This window comes from Talaromyces stipitatus, genomic scaffold, assembly GCF_000003125.1.
Source record: "Talaromyces stipitatus ATCC 10500 scf_1105507295515 genomic scaffold, whole genome shotgun sequence".
In the NCBI taxonomy this organism is placed as follows: Eukaryota; Fungi; Ascomycota; class Eurotiomycetes; order Eurotiales; family Trichocomaceae; genus Talaromyces; species Talaromyces stipitatus.
In genome coordinates, this window is record NW_002990118.1 from 2,758,395 (window position 1) to 2,779,144 (window position 20,750).

At 45.4% G+C, this 20,750-nt stretch overlaps 9 protein-coding genes across 10 annotated transcripts, besides 3 other annotated features; 4 read left to right on the top strand and 5 right to left on the bottom strand.

Annotated features, from left to right (window-relative positions):
- Positions 1-1,178: 1,178 nt before the first annotated feature.
- On the bottom strand, positions 1,179-2,836 carry TSTA_050620 (histone H4.2). The gene is made up of 3 exons (XM_002485532.1): positions 2,703-2,836; positions 2,343-2,480; positions 1,179-2,285 (listed from the first exon to the last, which is right to left on the bottom strand). Exons 1-3 carry the CDS (start codon positions 2,710-2,712, stop codon positions 2,122-2,124), a joined length of 312 nt encoding a protein of 103 aa, XP_002485577.1. The 5' UTR covers positions 2,713-2,836; the 3' UTR covers positions 1,179-2,121.
- TSTA_050630 (uncharacterized protein) lies at positions 1,360-1,702 on the top strand (the record flags this gene model as incomplete). The annotated part of the gene is made up of 2 exons (XM_002485531.1): positions 1,360-1,582; positions 1,665-1,702. 2 exons carry the CDS (start codon positions 1,360-1,362, stop codon positions 1,700-1,702), a joined length of 261 nt encoding a protein of 86 aa, XP_002485576.1.
- An 828-nt stretch (positions 2,837-3,664) lies between the features above and the next one.
- On the bottom strand, positions 3,665-6,750 carry TSTA_050640 (protein phosphatase regulatory subunit Gac1, putative). 2 transcript variants are annotated; one of them, XM_002485534.1, is made up of 3 exons: positions 6,045-6,750; positions 4,487-5,984; positions 3,665-4,419 (listed from the first exon to the last, which is right to left on the bottom strand). In XM_002485534.1, exons 1-3 carry the CDS (start codon positions 6,332-6,334, stop codon positions 4,405-4,407), a joined length of 1,803 nt encoding a protein of 600 aa, XP_002485579.1. In that variant the 5' UTR covers positions 6,335-6,750; the 3' UTR covers positions 3,665-4,404. The 2 variants fall into 2 exon arrangements, with proteins under 2 accessions (XP_002485579.1, XP_002485578.1); XM_002485533.1 differs by having other exon boundaries at positions 3,665-4,435.
- Positions 3,822-3,849: a microsatellite.
- A 437-nt stretch (positions 6,751-7,187) lies between the features above and the next one.
- Positions 7,188-7,210: a microsatellite.
- Positions 7,211-7,920: 710 nt separating this feature from the next.
- Positions 7,921-7,959: a microsatellite.
- Positions 7,960-12,383: 4,424 nt separating this feature from the next.
- TSTA_050650 (uncharacterized protein) lies at positions 12,384-13,231 on the bottom strand (the record flags this gene model as incomplete). Its single annotated transcript, XM_002485535.1, has 2 exons — positions 12,384-12,559; positions 12,598-13,231. The coding sequence occupies 2 exons, from the start codon at positions 13,229-13,231 to the stop codon at positions 12,384-12,386; spliced, it is 810 nt and encodes a 269-aa protein (XP_002485580.1).
- Positions 13,232-13,248: 17 nt separating this feature from the next.
- On the bottom strand, positions 13,249-14,073 carry TSTA_050660 (uncharacterized protein; the record flags this gene model as incomplete). Its single annotated transcript, XM_002485536.1, has 2 exons — positions 13,761-14,073; positions 13,249-13,727 (listed from the first exon to the last, which is right to left on the bottom strand). The coding sequence occupies exons 1-2, from the start codon at positions 13,975-13,977 to the stop codon at positions 13,249-13,251; spliced, it is 696 nt and encodes a 231-aa protein (XP_002485581.1). The 5' UTR covers positions 13,978-14,073.
- A 790-nt stretch (positions 14,074-14,863) lies between these two features.
- On the top strand, positions 14,864-15,560 carry TSTA_050670 (C6 finger domain protein, putative; the record flags this gene model as incomplete). The annotated part of the gene is made up of 2 exons (XM_002485537.1): positions 14,864-14,949; positions 15,059-15,560. 2 exons carry the CDS (start codon positions 14,864-14,866, stop codon positions 15,558-15,560), a joined length of 588 nt encoding a protein of 195 aa, XP_002485582.1.
- A 299-nt stretch (positions 15,561-15,859) lies between these two features.
- On the top strand, positions 15,860-17,298 carry TSTA_050680 (mitochondrial carrier protein, putative; the record flags this gene model as incomplete). Its single annotated transcript, XM_002485538.1, has 2 exons — positions 15,860-15,898; positions 15,946-17,298. 2 exons carry the CDS (start codon positions 15,860-15,862, stop codon positions 17,296-17,298), a joined length of 1,392 nt encoding a protein of 463 aa, XP_002485583.1.
- A 223-nt stretch (positions 17,299-17,521) lies between these two features.
- TSTA_050690 (thiamine pyrophosphokinase Thi80, putative) lies at positions 17,522-18,751 on the top strand (the record flags this gene model as incomplete). Its single annotated transcript, XM_002485539.1, has 3 exons — positions 17,522-17,639; positions 17,863-17,942; positions 18,014-18,751. The coding sequence occupies 3 exons, from the start codon at positions 17,522-17,524 to the stop codon at positions 18,749-18,751; spliced, it is 936 nt and encodes a 311-aa protein (XP_002485584.1).
- A 590-nt stretch (positions 18,752-19,341) lies between these two features.
- Positions 19,342-20,489, bottom strand: TSTA_050700 (uncharacterized protein; the record flags this gene model as incomplete). The annotated part of the gene is made up of 3 exons (XM_002485540.1): positions 19,342-20,080; positions 20,131-20,361; positions 20,410-20,489. 3 exons carry the CDS (start codon positions 20,487-20,489, stop codon positions 19,342-19,344), a joined length of 1,050 nt encoding a protein of 349 aa, XP_002485585.1.
- Between the last annotated feature and the right edge of the window lie 261 nt (positions 20,490-20,750).

Genomic DNA, 20,750 nt, shown 5'->3' on the forward strand with positions numbered 1-20,750 from the left:
CACTACATCCAGGTTTGCACTGCAATTTTAGTGCCTGTGAGCGAGCAACACCAAACAATGTAGAAGGCTGAGCCAGAAAATACATTTGACGCAGTTGGCCAGGCATGATTCTTTTCGAGTCTCTAATGATGTTTTAGTCGACGCCAATCACAGCAGATACTCTTACTCACCATTCTAGACAGAATACCCGAGTAAGTATATATTACTAACATATACATCACAAACAACAAACAAGACCTCAAGCTTGGAGCACATGTTCAAAACTTTTCCTAACTTACCCCGACGCAACCCGCTCGCCCAGACCCAACCCTAACAGCATCCCGAGAGATCTAGCTCGAGTTAGGGCTAGTAGCGGCAATGCCCTAACCGGGGGCCTAACAATAACATGAGTTTTCTTGCCGAAGTGGAGTGCTTGTGGATTTTCTTAGGTGATATAAACCTCACCTTCAACACTCAGTTACCTATAAAAATTTTTATATGTAACCCGGGGATGGCAACAGGATCCATAAGGGGATTTATGTTATATGGGGAATATCTACTTTTACGTACAGAGAATGGAGTAGATGGCGGTGTAAGCCTCCGAGGATATGCGATGTGTTTCTTGTCTTCTTCTGTCTAGAGAGCTGCTATACAATAGAATCTAACTCAAGCCGCTACGTACTGTGTGCTAAGCAAATATTTCTGCCTGTAGTGAGTCATGAAGATTCCGCCTGATTAATAAGCTTAAAAACAGCCATATGACGTCGATCAAATTGACTCACAGTATGCAAACATGCACAACCATAACAACCATAACTAAACCCAGGCAACAAGCAATGGAATTCTTAGTCCTGACTCTTCTAGGGCTTAGTATAATCACTCATAGTCAGTCGAATATAGGGCTGAGCGGTAAAAAATGGGCCCAGGAACGGACTCGGAATGAAAATCCACTATTCCGATACATAGAACATGTCTCTCGGAGTAGGCAAACATGTTTGTCATCATTCTAGCATATACTCTTTACGGAATTGATATAGTTCACAAGCTTGATTTTGCGAATCTGGTTGGTCAGGAATTAACCCTGTGTGGCTTGTTTCTGGCCAGCGTCATATGGATCGTCTGAGTTTCGGAGTTGGCGTGGACTTCGGAATGAAGTATATAAAATTTTTGGATGTTGATGTCTGTCTGGATCAGCCTCTGAAAAAGAAGTATATAAGGAGGAGTGATTCCTGTTGAATTTGATTCTCATCATCATCAAACACATCAGTCAAGACATCAAGCAAGCAATTAAATCAAGCTCAATCATCCTCTCATCTCCATCTCAACCATCCCTCAAACAGACCAACTCTACATCAAACCTTCTACATAAAACGAATCAAAATGTTCGGCCTCGACGTCCCCAAAATCACTCGCGCCGAATTCGACGGCTCTGACCCTCAACTCCAACTTGCTCAACGATACGCCGCATCACAAAAATCGCGTTCTACCAGCGCAGTCTCCTCTGCGCGTGTCTCTGTTGACGACGAGACTTACTCCATCTCTTCGTCTGAGAAGAAGGTTTCTTCTCCTTCTGCTGCGGAGAAGAAGCAGAAGAAGAGACTTAGTATGTTCCGGGCTGCGAATATTGTGCTCTCTTTGAAATGAGTGCATACATCGACTTGCTATCAAGCACATTATGATTCAAGGGAGGAAGCGAACCGAGAATGGAAACAACAAAAAATGATTACGACGATACGACAAGACAAGACATTCCTTTCAGACATTCATTCATATACCCTTCGGAAAACTCGAATCGATACACCGCTCAACATGCAAAATAGGTGGATAAAAGGCTACGGAGTCTGGCGATACATTTCATTTGTTATACTTAGCTATGGATTATGATTAGAATAATACTTAATACGAGCATCAACTTGAATACACGTACGAAGAACTCCTGAATTACAAAGGAATAAAGGATAGTAGCATAGAGCAGACTTTATTGTAATGGAGTGTAAGAGCAAGCAGTAAACCATCCCAACCAAACCCGAACCTAACCATAACCCGAAAGTAACAAAGCAGAAAGAAATCAAACACTCCAACAAACTACCCGGTCATAATAGTATCCGACCATAAAGACAATGGCATACAGCCGACGCTAATTTAACCACCGAAGCCGTAAAGGGTACGGCCCTGACGCTTCAAGGCATAGACGACATCCAGCGAGGTGACAGTCTTCCTCTTGGCATGTTCGGTATAGGTGACGGCATCACGAATGACGGATTCAAGGAACGATTTGAGAACGCCGCGAGTTTCCTCGTATATCACTAGACAACACGTTAACATCAACACGCCTATCAACTGTAAGTTAGGAGAGAACATACTTGCAGAAATACGCTTGACACCACCACGGCGCGCGAGACGACGAATGGCAGGTTTCGTGATACCTTGAATATTGTCACGAAGAATCTTTCGGTGACGCTTTGCGCCGCCTTTGCCGAGGCCCTTGCCACCTTTCCCGCCTGTAGACAGTTAGTATTATTGCAAAATATAACTGTAAGATAGTATAGTACAGCATAATACTATACTATACTATGCCATGCGCCTGTTGAGGTTGTTGTATGGTGCAGTCGAGTAACGCGTCGCTTATGTAATGACCGAGGTATCACCAACGACATTGACGACATCGACTACATCAACAACGACCAAAACAGAGAGAAAATCAATAAAAAGTAAATACTTACGTCCAGTCATATTGAATATGAAGATATAAAAATCGACTCTGATGAAAAAAATCGATAAAAATCGATGAAGAAAGTGATGAAAACTGATAAAACTCGATGGTAATCGTCAGTTGTGGTGATGAAAAAAGACGCGCAAAGAAGAAAGGAAGAAAAGGTTGCAAAGGAAGCGGGGGAATTAATCACTTAAATATGCAGAGCAAGAAATGGGGGTGGAAGTTGGAACATGCCTGGGTACGGGCGGCAGGTGACTAATCCTTTTCTTCAGTTCAAAATGATAAAAGCAAAAAAAGAATGCATTTTAGCCCTTCTCATTGGCGGATCAAACATGTCTTATGAGCTTCTGCTTTCCGAGCGATCATTTTGTGGTTTGGGAGGGCCAATCAGAGTCTCTGGATTAAAGAGTTACAGAGCGGGTGCGCTAAGACAGATTAGGATGCACGTGATATTTAAGATTAGGGTTATGTTTTGCTGTTTGAAGAATTATCCTGATCAACCTGGAAGACTTTGAATGGTATAGTGAAAAAGAATCAATTATTAATCTATATAGAATAGCTCATAGCATCTCCCTACCAGGTTAGTCTCTAACAATAGTGTTCTCTAGCAATCTTATGACGTAAGCCAAATACTGTACCTCAACACACTCAACTCACAACCCACATTCGAAGCACATAGTAAGAAAACAACACTTGCATCAAAAAAACCAAACCAAGCAATGATCAGTAAAGAATATTTTAACTAGCAAATCACTAATCCCCAAGCCAAAACTAACCAGTCAAATGACCATCTCTACACCGATGGATTCCGTAACCAGGTACGTAGTCGATTCGCTGGCGGCCCGCTGGACAACTCATCAGGCACTGAACGCTAGCCAGGTACATACCTAATGAGTCAAGTATATATCATATCTACTCTTCTACTCGACTCTACTACCTACTCATACTTATTCTTACTTGGATATTCAAATGACATATGAATATGTATAACATAACTCTTATCTCATAATCTCATCACATCGTCTTCTCATCAGACGGACGGACAATTGAACGAAATAAACAACTCGGACAAAGACAAACACCACGGTCATTGGACTCATGGCTGCAAAGGATAACAATATATATGACAGAACAGAACGGAACGAAACGGAACGCCTCTCGAATCGTCAAGTAGAGAGTACAAAAGAAGAAGAAAAACCGCATAACCATGTTCGATTCGATGCAATCGACCGACCGATCGACAACGACGAACTTTTTCCCAAACTCCGTGCGAATCAAATGCAACAATACTTGTCGTCGACAAGTTAAAACGCCGATAAACCCACAATAACAAACTCAGTTAAAATGCCTAGACGATAAAAATATTCGATAAACCCTGATAGAAGAGAAGTGGTCGATATGCTCAGGTATCATGTCGAGAGGATATTAGGTGTATGTTGAAAGATTTGCACACAATCTTGGGCTAGATTGTGTGAGGTATCGTCGTGGTCGGAGATGAGTTGATCAACCAAGAATAGCAGCAGGCTGCGATTCAGAAAGAAATGAAGACCGAGGAAGATGTTCCCGATACAAGGAATTGAGAAAATCGGACGACCCATTGAAGGCGCCAACGGATGAGGAGTTTCCAGTAGCCAAGTTCATGGCAACTCCGGAGTCAACACGGGGCATTTGATCCGGCGAGACACTGCCAGAATTGCTCTTGCTAGAGTTCAAACTGCCTTCCACTTTGGGCGAACCAAACTGAACTCGTTAGTAAACCATTCCAATACCACTCTTTCAAGAAAGACTTACGAAGCAGTACTTGTCTACCAATTCCTTGTAGGTAGGAGACTCCAAATGAGGTTTGCTCGACACAATAGCAGACACTTGGAAACTATCCTTTGGATGAGCATGGGCAGTGGCCAGGCTCTCGCCTCGAGAAGACATCGACTTTGCTTTTGCTGACAACGTCGTGCGGTCTTCGGTGGCACCACTGCTTCGTGCAGCCGAAAGCGACAGTCCAAAATCATATCGGTTACCAAACGCTTGGCGATTAGGCTTCTCTCTCGGTTTGGGTGCTTCCAAGAAATCGTAGGAATCCACGGTGGACAACCGGAATCCCAATCCATCGTCATGTCGATCGCTTCCATCAAACGAAGGGCCAAAGTCGTCAAAACTTGCAGGTGGCATCGAACGGGGCCGGGCTGTGGTAGACGGACTGTGCCGACTGCGAGGCAATGCGCGAGCACGATCGCGAGGTTGAGCTTGCTGAGCCGATTCGTTATTTAGAGTCTTTTCAGACTTGACGAATTGGATCTGGTAGTTCATGTTGTCGTTGTTGTCCCAGTATTCCTGTCCGTTCACTGAATAGCGAATGCAGACTTGAAGGACCTTGGATTCCAAGTCTGTGATGTCAGACAGTTTGATACTGAAATCAAACCGATCGTATCCATCGTGGGCCTGTCTTTTGCGAATATCGTGGTTATACTCCGCCGTGACTTCGGATACCGTTTTCCAATAATCAACAGTGAAACGAGCCACAACGTGTTTCTGAAACGCCAGATTCGCAACAGACACCACACCCACCAGGTTTTTGTGATCAGGAGAGAAAAACACGCGTTCCAAACGGATGGGCTGCTGCTTTCGGGCGGCTGGGTTGGAGGGGAAATTGGGCAACTTGATCTCCCATTCGACACTCGGCTGTGACTTTCTATTGAACGGATACTCGTGCTCCTCATTGTATGTTTCAACCGGTGAGGTGTTGGCACTGACCGCCAATGGTTTGTCAAGCTGAAGAAAGTGTCGGATATGTTCTAGCTGGGCATCGAAGTGGACGTTTTTCGAGAATGTGGGAGTGCCGGGCATGCTCGAAGGGCGACGCCGCGACCGCAACGCCGGACGAACCAATTCACCCGATTTCTTGCGAACCATGGGCGGTTTCGGTCCTTCGTCGCCGTCTTCATCACGATCACTCTCAGAAGACGTTTCTATCATGTCGGTAATCAACGGCAGACTGCCTTCTGTGGACGAGCGCGAATGAGAAATCTTTCGTGCTTCTGGTGTGAGTGCAGGCACGCTGGAAACTTCCTTCTTCTCTTGCTCCAGGCCTTCATTCTTCTTTTGCGCGTTCAGCGTCCGAATAGCAGCGTCGATCAAATCCACATGACGAACATCGGTTGGGGACGCTTCCTCGTCGCTCGAGTTTCCCGTCGACTCTGGTGGAGATATCACGGCGCCTGAGGGAATGATGGCGTTGTTTCGTGGGGGAGGCGATTGTCGAAGGCTGGCATGTGGGTCGACCGTCATAGACCTGTGACGTTAGTTTCATTTTCCGGGAGACCCCAACTCTTCACAAGAAAGAGATACTTACAATGAAGTCCTGTCGGTCGAGGTGTTTTCTGCGTTGGGAAGCGACACTTTGCTATATGAAGGACTGCGTCGGTGTCGACGAAGATATGACTGTGATGAAAAGGACGAGCGAGGTAAAGTTGATCGGGGATGTGCGTGTGACAGGAAATGTGAGGAAGACGCAGGCGCCGTCTCAGAGGGGGAGGAGTGAGTATGCATTGCTTCTGCAGTGACTGGAGTGACTGGAGTCTGCGTGAGATGAGGTGGGAGTGGCGCTGTGGGTGACATCTGAAGCGGCGATGTGTATGGCATTGTCTTCTTCGAGTACAATGATATCACAGCGAGGGAGCCAGTGGCTACTATGAGTGGGTTTGCACCCTGGGGTTGTTAGTTGAGACAGTAGACTGGGGAAGATGAAGAATTTAATCGTATGGAGATGAAGATGGAGGAAGAGCATGTTGTGGAGGAAGTGACGACACGGTAGGTGGCCTGATGTCCTGAGGTATCCAAAAGTGGTGAAATAGGAAGCCACGGCATTTGAACTGATGATACTGCAAATATAAGCCCGACCGGGCAACTCACCTGTTCTCAGACATGTACAAAGATTCCCAGCATCCTTTGAACAAAATCGTCTCTCCAACCCAAAGAATTGCCGGCAAGAGCCCCGTTAGTCAGGGGGGGAACGTGAGAAGAGAAAGGAAGAAAAGCTGAGAAGGAAGAGAAGAAGTATATTAGCTTAGTATAAGACGGGAGATCCGGGTGGGTGGGCGCTGATATGATATGTATGTAGTGGGCGTCGTTACTAGTCTAGTAGCGAGTGGGTCATTGTAAGCATGACTAAGTCGATAACTTATTAAGAGGAGGACCTCAATACCGTAGTCAATTATTTCACTATTTATTGGGACGAGAGATAGACAGTGGCGGCATACCGTATACGCTGCCATACAGTACCGCAGTCCACGGAGATAGTGCCAATAGTGATGGAGGGTTACTGCACAAATCAGACCGACCTTGTTGCAAGAAGAGATGGAACGGTCTGGGAGCTTGGATCTACCTTGGTTCCGGCCGTGCGAGGGTATCGCGGCTATCATTGGATGGAACTGTACGACATTTTTCTTGTTTTATACATAGTGTTTTATCATTCTATTCTGTGTTGTACTGTATAATATATATATATATATATATATACTCTTGTAGTACATTTTATTCTTGGGGCATGTTTTTCTTCGTAGGCACAACCTGTCAATTGCATAGCACGGTAGTAAGAAAATAAATACCCATCGAAAATAATCGCATAGAAAAAAAAAGTACTCGACAGCCACAGATCCACCAGAAAACTTTGATAATTGTGTACGGTAATCCCGTAATCCGAATACCAACCTACTCCATATCAGCGGCGCTGATAAGACGCACATGTGTAATCGCCATACATACGGGCCAGTCCACTCCGAAACATGCCATCCAACGCCATCGCAAAGCCGTCTTTGCGCCATATCCAATGGCCATAGCATGATGGTCCTCTCCTTAACTAGGTACAGAAAATAAAATAGAAAACTCTTCTGGCATCAAGCATAATAATAGTAATAATAATCGACAATTGAACGCCACGCGCCCCAACATGCAATGCAGATACGTATATAGATTACAGATAGACAAGATAAGACCCACAACTATTCGCCACTAGCTCCCAGCGTTTATCTCACACCATAAAATAATATTTAATATTGATAACGCAATCCATGATGCTATTCATATGCTATAAGAGTACAGAGGTACATATCAATTATCTCCGTCTCGTTTCATTGCTCTTTTCTACCTTGCCTCTACCCAACAATATGAATTTCTGATATATTCTGACATATGCTGCCGATACAACCGACAATGACGCTATCACCCCCAAAAAAAACAAAAAAAAAAAAATAAAAAAAAAAAAAAAACCTGGAATATGCAGTTGATCATTTGCCGACGCGTCCATCCTAGCCTCAGACAGTACTACTACTAGTACACAGTTACTATGTGTCAGTGTGGGTTCTGGACACTGGAGTACATGAGCTCATGTACCTCTCCAGAACAATGACGCAGTGACGGGACTAGTTGCAAAGTACCCTGTACTCCGTACATCTCTGTATACTATGGTAGTGCTTCGTTAGTCGTTTACGGAGCGATTTTTACGGAGTACTCCAGAGCTCTGACGTGGGGCCCTTCCCTCTTGCTGGTGAGAGTCTTGCAAGAGTTGGAAGCCATCCAGCTTTCTCCATATTCTACTCCAGACTCCATTCCCGTCCACTTCCTTACTGGTATATCGTCGGCTTATGCCGTTGCTCGGAGTTGTCACTGATTCAGCTCGTTGATAGACATGCTGTGTTAGCGCCAAATTTCCAAGGCAACAACTTGCGCGAGGGTGAGAGGTGACGTCATGAGCGTACAAGGTGCGAGTCTAGACTCTTTTCTTAGCAGTATCACGTTCTCTCATACAAGAAGGTATCCTTAGTATCCTTACTAGCATGTTTCAACTAGATTTTATCTTATTATTATTATTATTGTTGATGAAACTCCGAATAGTCTCATTTCTTTTCTTTTACTGCCATGCTGCAAATTGCGATGCTTTCTACAGACTGCACGTGTGTATCCTCCGATTACCTTCGCTAGTCGTCGTACCGTGACAGGGTCTTGGCGAGCGTCTACAGACATGCCGCTAGGTAACAATCTTCCGGCCTGCAGCCAATCATCTATATAAAGACGAAGACGTTCCATCTGATATGAATCAAGGAGGCCGACACGGCTGTGAATACTCCGATGCTTTTGTAGGGCTGTGTATGCAGTCTGTCACCTGCCACTCTGCTATCTACGGCATCCAGACACACTGAACTGCATAGATTGTCGACTGCTGGCTTAGTCGAGTATCCCGGCCTTGTACGGAGATGTACACTCGAGACATAAGATAATCCATTATCCATCCATCCATTATTACTCTCATTTGTATCAATAACCGCACAGAACAGCACTAGTGGCTGTGTACAGTTTGTTTTACGTCGCATCCCTGCAAAGCATTGACAATGCAAAGACCAACGACAACCACCAAAAAGTCAAAGATCGCTTCGACTATTTCAGTTTTGTTTTCCGGTGAAGATTAACCTCGATGAACATGCCAATGTATAGACGGGTACATTGAAGAAATGCGTCTAGATCAGATAGAAAAATTCTCACAAACTCTTTTTCTTCGAGAGTTGCCGCAAACAGTAATAAGTTTCAGAGCCAACCTGACTGATCAAAACATAGTGTCCATGGATCCCACCAACCAACAAATTTCAGGGATAAAACTTTCCCATCCGCACTGGCCCCCATATTATTGATGGAACGAACCTGGATTGACCCCATGGGCCAGTGTACTGACTCCTTCGGGGATGAGCTATCCGCGGAAGAGGTTACACTCCCGTCTTTTCGGGAGTCAACTTTCTCAGTCGAGCCAGTCCAGATAAAAATTGGGATATAAAACTTTAATTCTCTTCCCATCCACTCAAAAGCTCGATTTTCCTTGCTTACCTAGCTGGAACGGAAAAAATTTTCCATACTCCGGCTCTGTACAAGGGTTGAGGCGAAAAGCTTTGACTTCTGGGCATGGGTGAGCACGGATACATATGGTCAGTGCTTCGCAACCACAACCGTTGATTTTTCTTTTTTTCTTTTTCCGATGAACTCTATGGAGGACTCCGTATGGACTCCCGGTGTGGCTGGCGAGTAGCACGGATGCGTCGAGCGAAGGAAGTATTGATAATGCCAAGTCGGTATGTTGTCTCTATAGAACGGAGTGGTCGTTGTTATGATATCCGTGGAGTAGGGTTAGTGGAGGTGGGGCTCATGTCATGGGCGATCAGCCAATCAGGAGAGAAAATCTATAGTAGAAATAGTAGAAATAGTAGAAAATCTATAGATATCAGATCGTAACACTTGTACTACAACCTTAGAGTGTCAATAACTTAATACGCTTCAACTCAATCCATCAGTACGGGGTACAATGTATATAATGAAACAAAGTTCATCGCCCTTGCTGACACTCATTCTCGACAAGAATCAGTGATATATACCAAAACGGCCCCAGCCAGCCCTGTCAACCCCGTTAAGCGACCGCGCTAGCCCCCAAATAGCCTTAGTCTGCGGTCTGGATCCATGTTCCCTGTTTTGTGCTCTTCTGGCTACATTTCCCTGTTTTGTCTCTTACAGCTTGCGCATGTCAATTGGTTATCTCTGTCTGGTAGTCTACTAGTCTTCGCAATCCTAGGCTCGAATCAGGTGACTTGATGCATTCGTCTATGCCATTGTATGACCCTTATCATTGTTGCACTGATTGCATGATATGTCGACCTGTCGATATCACAAAAGCGGTCAAGAGGGACGAATGTCAATGGTTGATATGATTCTCGGTTATCGATTATGAATCTGCACGTCATGAGATGGTGTTACTTGGTAATCATCTTATGAACGTGCCCCCTCTATGGCTTTATGGAGTACCCCGTGGGCTTACGATTCATGTCTTCGTACGGAGTATTCGTTGCTGCTCTACCTCCACTGGAGACCGGAGACTGCTAGAGAGATCATCGTGGCTAGCCCTTATCTGCGGGGCTCACTGCCTGTGCTCTGACTGAACCCCTGTCAACAAATGCCAACTCAACCCTCTCAGTGCAAAGTCGGCTCAAACTTCTCCCATAGATACACCCCTTCGTTGTCTGAGACGAGTACGTTCTGGCCGTGCACATCCCCCCTCATCTCCCCTCTCTCCATGCTCAATCTAGCGAGCACGATGAGGCGGGGTAGCTGGTCAATAGCTTCGTGCGAGCTATCATATACTCTAATCCCACATGCGAGTACGTTGCAAGTCCTGTACTATCCCTGTCGTTGATACGCTGCATGCGCATGCCAGTCGGTCAGATTCGTGATGGGGTGGATATATTCGATTCAGCTTCAGCTTCATGTCTTACCACCGTTACATAGCTGTTTCTATCTGGATGGCATCCCATCCAAATTGCTATAAAAAGGTCTTCAACGCCGCACTGACATTCAGGGTCCGGGTGTACCTGGTCTACTCCGTCCCTCTACTATTTGATTTAAAGATGTCGACAGTGAAGCACAGACACCGCCCATACATACATACATATCTAAGAACGAGCTTTGCCCCTATGCTCAGACACCATTCCGTGCCGAGCGTATCAATTGTACCGACACAAGGTGGCTGTTAGTGACAACTCAACATCTAATACACACCATCCATGGCTAAGCGAGAGGACCTATATCCATTAAACTTCGATATACATAGCCAGGTATACATCGAATATATCAATAATAAACTTTTCTAACCAGCTATCACCGTATCAACACATTCCAATCCAGACCGACTTTTGTGTCAGATGGATGGATGCAACCGCCTAACTTTGTTCAACAGATAGGAATTGATTCATGGGAATCGGTTATACCGAGGAGATAGTCCTTCTTCTTTTCTGTATGTCTCGACAGTTTTGTCAGGGACTTGTCCCACCATCTTCCTGTACTCTCGTCCGAACGGACCAAATGTATGTACCTATTTCAGAACCGCCTTCAAGAAAACCGGCAGATTTCGGAATCATGGGTGACACTGATAAGTGGTGCTCCACTGACTCAGTGTATCAAAACCCGAATTTTCATTTCGATCGATTGCAGATACATGTATGTACAATGGCATGATGGCAAACTCGAATGATTTAAAGTTTTCGGCGCCGATATACGTGTTTTAAAAGGTGAATTCTTGTTCCAATATACAAACCTGTTTTGATAAAGATTATCAGGACAGTCTCATAAATGAGTCCCGAGGTCCGATCTACCTCAGCAAGCGTGAATCAGAATCCTGATCATCAAGCATACCTTTCCAGGTAGTTATAAGTTGCATGATATCCTCTCGTTCCAAGGATAGTAGTGTAGCAAAACTTGTATATATTCCGATGGTATATTGTACCTACACTGAAGCAAGCTTCCAAGATTGATCTGCAGGTTTGTATATAGGTATCATGTGTACCTAAGGCTTAGAGCTGCCCTATTAGGAAGGCAACCACTCCATACGGCAATGGCAAATGCGGCGATTTGCCACGAATACGAGTAATGGCTTTGTGGGATGAGTGTGTGCAACTTATGGTATGAGTAGATTGTTCCATTGTGCGAGCTTACCTACATTCTGGGGATATGTTTGTGTGACTGTATGTGTTTGGAGGGGCATGTGGAGACGATGATATTCGGACTGATTACACATGGATCAAGATGTTCATTGATGTAAAACAGATGCTATCAAGTGATAATACATGAAGTATGTTACCCTTCGGATAAGCAAGAGACACTGCTAGTTTTCTTTTCCTCCGTCTTTGCCAGTCTCAGCATTGCCACTGCCATCCGGTTTCTCATCGTGATGTTCATCGCCATTTCCATCTTCATTCCCATCCTCCGTAGGAGCATTGCCACTGCTAACCACGTCCTCATTGTCATTTTCAACCTCAGAATCAGTATCACTAATACTCTCTGGATTGTCTTCGCTTTCACCATCCCTTTTTTTCTACGACTAAGATTCTTTTTCATCTCCTTCGCACCTTTCATAGCGTTGCCACTGTTATCCTCAATGCCAATTCGAGCCTCAGCACTTCCATGTCTATTCCCTTTTTCGTCTCCATTTTCAACCTCAGAATCAGTGTTACTGCTGCTCTCCGTATCATCACTTTCATCACTGCTCTTCGTTTCCGCCAGTGATGTTTTTTCCTTCACCACCCAAAGGACATTCTTAACGTCATACTGACTGACTTGAGACGCATCACCCTGTTTGATGGTCTTGCCGCCGTATGTCTTTTGTTCTGCTTCCTCCGAATTCGATCCGATATCCTCATCTCCATCCTGTCCGTCTTCATCATCCGTGTCGCCGTCCTCCTCCGCGACCCTCGATCGTTTGAGCCGATTATAATACTCTAGACTAATAGTCTTCCCTCCCGTAGTAGGATGATGTGAAGGCGAGAAAGAGGACTGTCTCGAAGAAGGCGCAGTGTCGCTCCAACCACAAATCAATGGCGACAATGACCCCTTCTCCCGATCATACCCACGCTTCTTATTACTCCTCGACGTCAAAGATTTTAATCCCATCTGCGCCTTGGCCTGTCTCTCGTACTTGATAGCCTCGTTCCTCACCTTTCTTCGCTCCGGCATCTCCTGAATGCCGGTTACTATGCCAACCTCGAGACGGATTCAGAGTTGTTTTTTCTTTTTTTCATTTCCTTGTAGTCGACGCTGAAGTGATCGAGGTGGAGTAGTTTTGCGCGTAGCTTCACGAGTAGTTTCACATCTGTAGGGCATTTGGTGATGTAAACTTCGAGGTCTGCCTTGCCCTCTTCGAGTTTTCCCAAGTGTTCCATTCCTTTGCGTTGCGTGCTTTTCATGAATGAGTTTGTGTAGATGAATCCTCCTCCACCAGTCGGGATTGCCGTTGTGGATGAGATAGATGACGGCGTTGAATGAACACTCGCATATGAAGAGGATCTCCATCCTGGCGACGTTGGTGTGGTGTCCAAGTCTGTATACGATTCTCTTTCCATTATAATATCCTCTTGCGTTCGATGATGTCCAGTTCGTAAATGCTTCGGAAGGCGACGATTTTGTTGGGTCAAGGTCAGGACTCTCGGTGATACGGAACCCGTATTTTGAGCTATACGCTTGTATCTTGGACGCTTGAATTTACGCGCAAAGACTCCTACTTTGTCGTCATCATATTTGCGGTCGCCAGCGTCGTTGTCGACACTTTTAACAGCACTTTCGCCATTGTTGTAGGTATCCTCAGTGAGATCGATTAGCACGGGGTCTATATGAAGTGTTTCGTCCTCTTCATCAATGTAGTCGTCAAACAAGCCTAAAGTATGAGCCGGAAACCCGAATAGTAAGGGCTTGCTCGAGGACATTGCGACGTGTTGTAAATGAGAAGTGAAGGAAGCGAGACGAACGAGAGGTCAGTGAGATGATCCGCCCCCCTTTTGCCAGATTTGGACGCAAATAAGTGAGGTGAACTGGAGAATAATTTGTGAGTGATCAGGAAAGACTTTTGAAAACACCATCTGAGAAATTTGCCCTAGAAATTGAATCTTGGCTGGGCGAGGTTTCGAATCGAATGTGAATGCTGAGTGATTCTCAAGCCCTAGTAACTCCTAACATGACTTTGCCAAATAGTATTTGCTGAGGACAGAGTGAACGAAGCTTTCGCCAACGGATGAGCTCGTTCACTGAGAAAGAAGAAGATGTTAGTTGCAGTTGTAGATGAGTTTCATGCCATAATTGTTCCAGTTCAGTTTGGCGCGATCTGAGATACTCACGTGCCATAACATCAATCGAGAGTTCCAGGTAAGCTGACTCTTAAGCACATAGCGAGGAATGAAAAGTTCAATGATTGATATGAAATGGCAAATTATAAGTATGTAAAGCGATTTCAAGCCGTGATCATCGCAGGGTACAATCGAGTGAGATAAACAAAAAATCCTCAGCTAGAGAACTGCCAGGAACGAAACACAGTTCTCTAAACTGAGGCGAGTTTACAGCCACGTATAACCTTCGAGCTCGGTCCTCTCACTCAAACGCAATCGATGTGGAAGTACCAGGTGACAAGATGATGCTGATTTTCACCCCAGCAGGTGTTCTATAAGAAGGAAACCTAGACAAGCTCAGCAGCTGACAGAGGGATAATCGCGCATAGCCAAGTTCTTGTTTTCGTCGATACAGGGCAAGTCGTTGCTGTGACAGCTGAAGCACGCTGCCGTTTTCGAGGACTATGAGTATAGCGACGACGATGATGACATGGTCGATGAAGCTCGTCCGCAAATGGAGAAGATACGAGAGAGATCACCCAAGATGTATCAATGCGAAACTCCTCGAAAGGAGTCGTGCGAACAGTTCTCACAGCCTTTGCTCATCCGATTGACTGCGAACTCGGCAACAATTGCAGCTTTCCCTGCGATTTCTGCATGAATTTTTTTCATTCGGTATGTTCAGTCTCGGGGTCAAGGACGTCGAGGTCATCGATTATGGCACTTGCTTCGGAGAGATTGCCAGTGGACATCGCGATGACGGTCATGAGGCAACACGGATGTGCAATGTATGTGCACTTAGCCGACTACACATCATGAGCTGCGGCAATCACGGATTCACTGCCATATCAAATTTTAGCTCACGAATGGTTGGTGATCAGGCAGCATTCAATAGCCTTAGTAAACGCAAAAATCTTCGAGGTCGACAAGAGCAAATCAATGCATGGCGCTCGTTCTGCATCAATCCAGCAGTGTTTCGATGCGCGACCATCCAGGTTATTGACATGTTTGCTAATGATATAGAATCGTCATCACCAGAAGCCCAAGGATGCGGTCTGGTTCTTTGTCAGGGATGCAGGACTCTCATGGACGAGCACGGTAGTGATATCGACTGGATCATTGCGGCGATATCTAATTCGATGGAGAAACGAGCAGATGCTGATTTTTTGGTTCACAAAGCGATCTAAACAGATATTTTAGCGAGTGAAGCCATTTGTGTATTTAGAAGAGATCTAATCGAGATATTTTCATCCTTTTGATGATGTTGTCCAAGAGTAGGCGGAGACATGTGACAGCCGTTGATGACGTCGGTGCCTTCCCCAGATCAGCTCTCCAGCTTCGACCTCGGCTTTTGCTTCGTGATCTCTCTACTATCGTATGACTGCAGAGCATGTCAGTTATAAATCTTGATGCTAGCTAGTGCAGCAGCATATCAATTTTACAGTCCATAACATTTAATCGTTTTATCTTCATCAATATATCAACCATGCCCGACGACGACAGAACTTTTTACGAAACACGGCTTGTACGTATCGCTCACTATCCGTTATCAGAAAAACTAATGAATTGCAGGATGCCTTCGAACTCTACCACAATTATGAATACCCCGAACGTCCCAAGCCCAATGTTGACTGGAAAGCCGCCGCGTTGCGAGGCCCGGCGCTTCCTGCGTTGGGACACGCTGTGGCCGGTGCCGCGGGATCAGCAGTGTCGAATGTCGCAACATATCCATTGAAGTTGATCGTGACAAGATTGCAAATACAAAGACTTGCAGCACGAAAGAAGCAGCCAAGAAGTAGCGACAAAGCGGATAGACAAACAGGGTATTCCAGTATTCAAGATGCAGCACAGAAGATATATTCAAACGAAGGGGGAATACGAGGGTTTTTCACTGGTGTAGGCGACGACACATGGAAGACGATTGCGGATTCGTTCTTGTTCTTCCTTGCGTATACCATCCTGCGACAGCGAAGACTCAATTCCAAAGTCACCAACAACGGGAAGAAACGGGCAGTGTTGCCGATTCTGGATGAATTGGTTATCGGTGTCCTTGCAGGAGCATTTTCCAAACTATGGACTACACCTCTTGCAAATATAGTGACAAGAAAGCAAACTGCAGCACTTGAAAATCAGGCTAAGCCTCTATCAACGAAGCAAGTCACCGCACAGATCAAAGCCGAGAAGGGATTGATTGGGTTCTGGTCTGGATATTCCGAGAGCCTGGTCTTGACGCTCAATCCATCTATCACTTTCTTCCTGAACGAATTACTGAAATATCTGCTACTTCCTCGACAGAAGCGACAAACCCCTTCTGCTACGGTGACATTTTTACTGGCTGCGATCAGTAAGGCTATTGCTTCGGCTATTACATACCCCGTCTCTCTGGCAAAGACTCAAGTACAAGCAGATTCATCTTCGAGCCAGAACCAAAAATCACCCAAAGCTTTCGCCTTCAGTTTATTCACAACTCTTCAAACTATTGCAGCACAAGAAGGCATCAACGCACTATATGACGGATTATTCGGCGAAGTCATCAAGGGATTCCTGTCCCACGGCATCACAATGCTGACAAAGGAGATTGTACATTCCAGCATCGTACATACATACTACACACTCTTGATCTTAATGAAGAAATACCCCAGCCCCGAAGAACTCATTGTTCGCGCACGTCTCCAAGCTGAGGAATACGCCGAAGTCGCACGCGAAGGAGCAAAGGAGGTAGCCGAGACGGTGAAAGATGGTGTCTCTGCAGTGACAAGTCCAAATGCGTCAATTGATATGTCCTCGAATGGGCCGCCTGAGCCCGAGTGGTCACCGTACGAGGATACGAATGAGTTGGCGGAGATAGTGGGGGAGTATGTTGAGGATGATGCAGTGGAATGGCGCAGTTTCTATCATTGGTTTTGGAGTCGTATCAAGGGATGATTACATATTACTTTGTCATATTCTGTTTTTGCTCTTATAATGCTTTGTAATATGTACACGAACTGTCAATAAGATAAAGTTGTGGGTCTTCAATCTATGACGTGCCACTGTTGCCTCAACCACATCTCTCGAGTTTCTTTAGCAATTCTAATAACAAATATCTCCAAGTTGATACTCCCTCAGTACATACACCACCCAAATAAGGAGTCAAATAATAGCTATAATGGAATGGCATCCCGCATCCTTCTTCCGAACGGACACCATCCCGAAAAACCCCGTTGCGATCTTGATACTGAACCAGCCGATCAATGAAAAAGCATTGGATGCTGTGCGAAGACATGGTGCGTTCTTTTTCTGTCATTACTTCAATACTATTCAAGGCCGGGTTGAAAATGGTCCAATCCTTGCAGTCGCATATCGAGAAAAATGGATTATACCCCGCGCCGACTTTGCGCCTCACGTGCGCTTGATAAGATTCAATCCATACCTTCAATTCCACCAAAACAATAGAATCCTTCTTTGAAATGAATTAGTATCTCATATACTGACATATACAACAAACAGCATGCTACACGCTTCTCGCCGACGGCGGCGCAAACCGATACTACGATCTAATGAAATCCCGCTCCATTGAAAACATCGACGTATGACCCCTACCCTTCCTCAGGATACGGATATGCAGTGTAACTAATCCTGAATTTTCGAGGTACAACAGCTACCATCCTGCATTCTAGGCGACCTCGACTCAATTCATCCTCACGTCCGAACGCACTACGAAACACACAAAGTGCCCATATTACATGACCCAGATCAATACTCTACCGATTTCACGAAATGCATCCGTTTCCTTCGCGCGCATGCGCACGCGATTGTGTCACAGGAAAACCCGACGGTGGGCATGGGCGACAATCATGATTTATATATGACCCATGTTTCATCTTCGGCACCGACGACGACGCCAAAAGGAGAAAAGACGCATCAGTTAGATATACTGGTACTAGGGGGCTTAGGTGGGAGAGTCGACCAGGGCTTTTCTCAAGTCCATCATCTATATGTCGATTATGAAGAGAAGAAGAAGAGCAAACAGTTGGGACAAGGAGATTTGTACCTTCTTTCTGAAGAAAGTCTCTCCTTTATACTTTCTCCGGGCAAGAATATAATCCATACACCATTCACCCATTGCCCAAACCTTCCGGAATCCGAGGAGACGAAAGGGAAAGAAGTTTTTTCTGAGAACGTGGGTATAATTCCTCTCTCTGGATCAACGGTCATCTCCTTGCGCGGGTTCGAATGGGATGTCACAGACTGGCGGACAGAGATAGGCGGGCAGTTGTCGACGAGTAACCATGTTCGGAGCGATAAGCTCGGAATTGACGTTGATGTTGACGCAAATAGAGCGGTATTGTTTACGATTGAGCTGGGAGAGAGGTTTAAGAGGGTTATTTCGTCTTAAATAGAGAAATTGGCTGGGGTGCATCTGGTGAAGAATGATAAATATCCTATTATCAGTGATACAAAACTTATAGAATTCAATTGCATTGCAAGTCAATAGCCCATAACCATAAACTAATCACCAAACATAAACAACAGCCAACCCAACCTCACTATCAGAAAAGGGGTGTAAATCAATGTGCACGAACAGAAAGCGAAGGGATATCTGATTGAACCATACACACCAACAGGAAGAAAGACACAGTGTAAACAATAAGCAATACAAACAAGTACAAAAGTCGAAAAACTCAAAAGTACAAGCTTCGCAAACGCCATTTGGGACAGGGATCCAAAACTCAAACTGTAACCATGAACATGATTATGAATCAAGCCGATAGAGAAGAATAGAAAATCCCCCAACCATATACCATACCATACCAAAGCACCCTGTCAAACTCCACAGTCATTATTTATATGCATGGTATTTTCTTCTCTTTTCATTCGACATTCATCATCTGCGAGAAGATTGCGAATCGCAAGAACAAAAGGGAACAAGGAATCTTCAATTCAAAATCCAAGATTCGTCAGCCTCAGTTATCAACTTGCTCGCATTTACTTCTTCAACACAGCGTCATACAAGCTGATAAGAATGCCAATCCCTGAACCCGTCAAAACACCAGGCCACTGTCCCGGAATGGCAACATTCACCTTCTCAATAGAGAAATGGCTGAATGTGCTCCAGAAAGTGAAATGATTTGCATACACAAAGTACGAAATCAAGGCTTTGACGATATTGTACACCAATGGATCAAAACTAGGCGCCTGTTGGGCTGCGGAAGAAGCACGACGCGTGTTGTGCGAGTGGGTTGATGATTGCGCATGGAAACTCAAATTGAAGAAATACGCAAAGGTCAAGGGCAGAGCCAAACTAGTCAGCCCCCAGAGCAAGAACGGTGCCCAGAAGGTACCGGTAATCAACACGAAGAGGTCGGGAATCTTAACCGAGATTTCGGGAATTGAGATAGTCTCCACAGCAGGGACGGTAGTCAAATAGCGCAAGGGAATCAATTCACGCAACAATCCGTACAATTCTGCTAGGGCGAAAATAGTCTCAATGGACTTGACGCTGCTGAGAGTGGCGCGCAATGCATCTGAGCGCTCAGAGATACCGGACTTAGTCCACGCGTCAGACACCTTTTCGCGTACAATCGTAGTCTGACGATCAATGGCATCGGTGACGACGGCAGGGGACGGCGGCAATGACGCGAAAGACAGTGGTGAACGCGCCGGCGCTGGAGTGCGCGTGGCAACTGCAGTTGAGGAGGGTGTTTTCTCAGACTCGCTTTCGTCACTGTCTCTTATGTTAGTATTGACGCGTTAGACCGAATGCAAAAAACGTACGCTTCAGTAGAAGCTTTGCGTCTGCTACGCGACGACCTCTTCTCCTCTCCGACAGAAATACCCGACGACTCGGACTTGGGCTCTTTCTTGACGGGCGACGACAAGCGCGGCGGCTGCGAAAGACGTTTGTAGTAATCAGCTAAACGTTTCTCGCCGGAGAAGATGGAACTGTTGGCGCGGAGATGGTTGTCGAGCGCGGTTTCAAGTTCGGCTTTTTTGAGATCGGCGTAACTGCCAGATCATTAGCTATGCTCATTGACAGTTTGTAGTCATACATACTCCTTTAAATCAGAAATTTCGGCAAGCTCAGCCAGCTCTGTTTTGCGCAGAGCGCGCAGGTAAGGACCCGTGGATGACATGTTGTTGATTGAAAATAGTAAACAAGTACACGGATACTAGATCGCGTTGACCATGCGACAGCAATATATAGAAACGCGAGGAGTCTGTACGGAGGATACCGATAGAATGTATATAAAGAGCAAGCTTCCAGGGGTGTTGTTTGGGTTAAGTTGTATGTCAGAGCGGGCAGTCGTGGGGAAAGGCTTGTTTACATGCGTTGGCTTAGCGTGTTCTTGGTTTGGCCCGCGAGTTCCCAGCCACCGCTTTTTGCTTACATTTTT

Excerpts from the sequence above, each read along its gene's own strand:
- TSTA_050620 (XM_002485532.1), bottom strand. Across the intron at positions 2,286-2,342 it reads TGTCAAGCGTATTTCTGCAA|TGATATACGAGGAAACTCGC; the intron begins GTATGTTCTCTC and ends CGTGTTGTCTAG.
- TSTA_050640 (XM_002485533.1), bottom strand. The coding sequence starts at position 6,334 with ATGCCATACACATCGCCGCTTCAGATGTCACCCACAGCGCCACTCCCA. Across the intron at positions 5,985-6,044 it reads TCGACCGACAGGACTTCATT|GTCTATGACGGTCGACCCAC; the intron begins GTAAGTATCTCT and ends CTAACGTCACAG. Across the intron at positions 4,436-4,486 it reads TGGTAGACAAGTACTGCTTC|TTTGGTTCGCCCAAAGTGGA; the intron begins GTAAGTCTTTCT and ends TAACGAGTTCAG.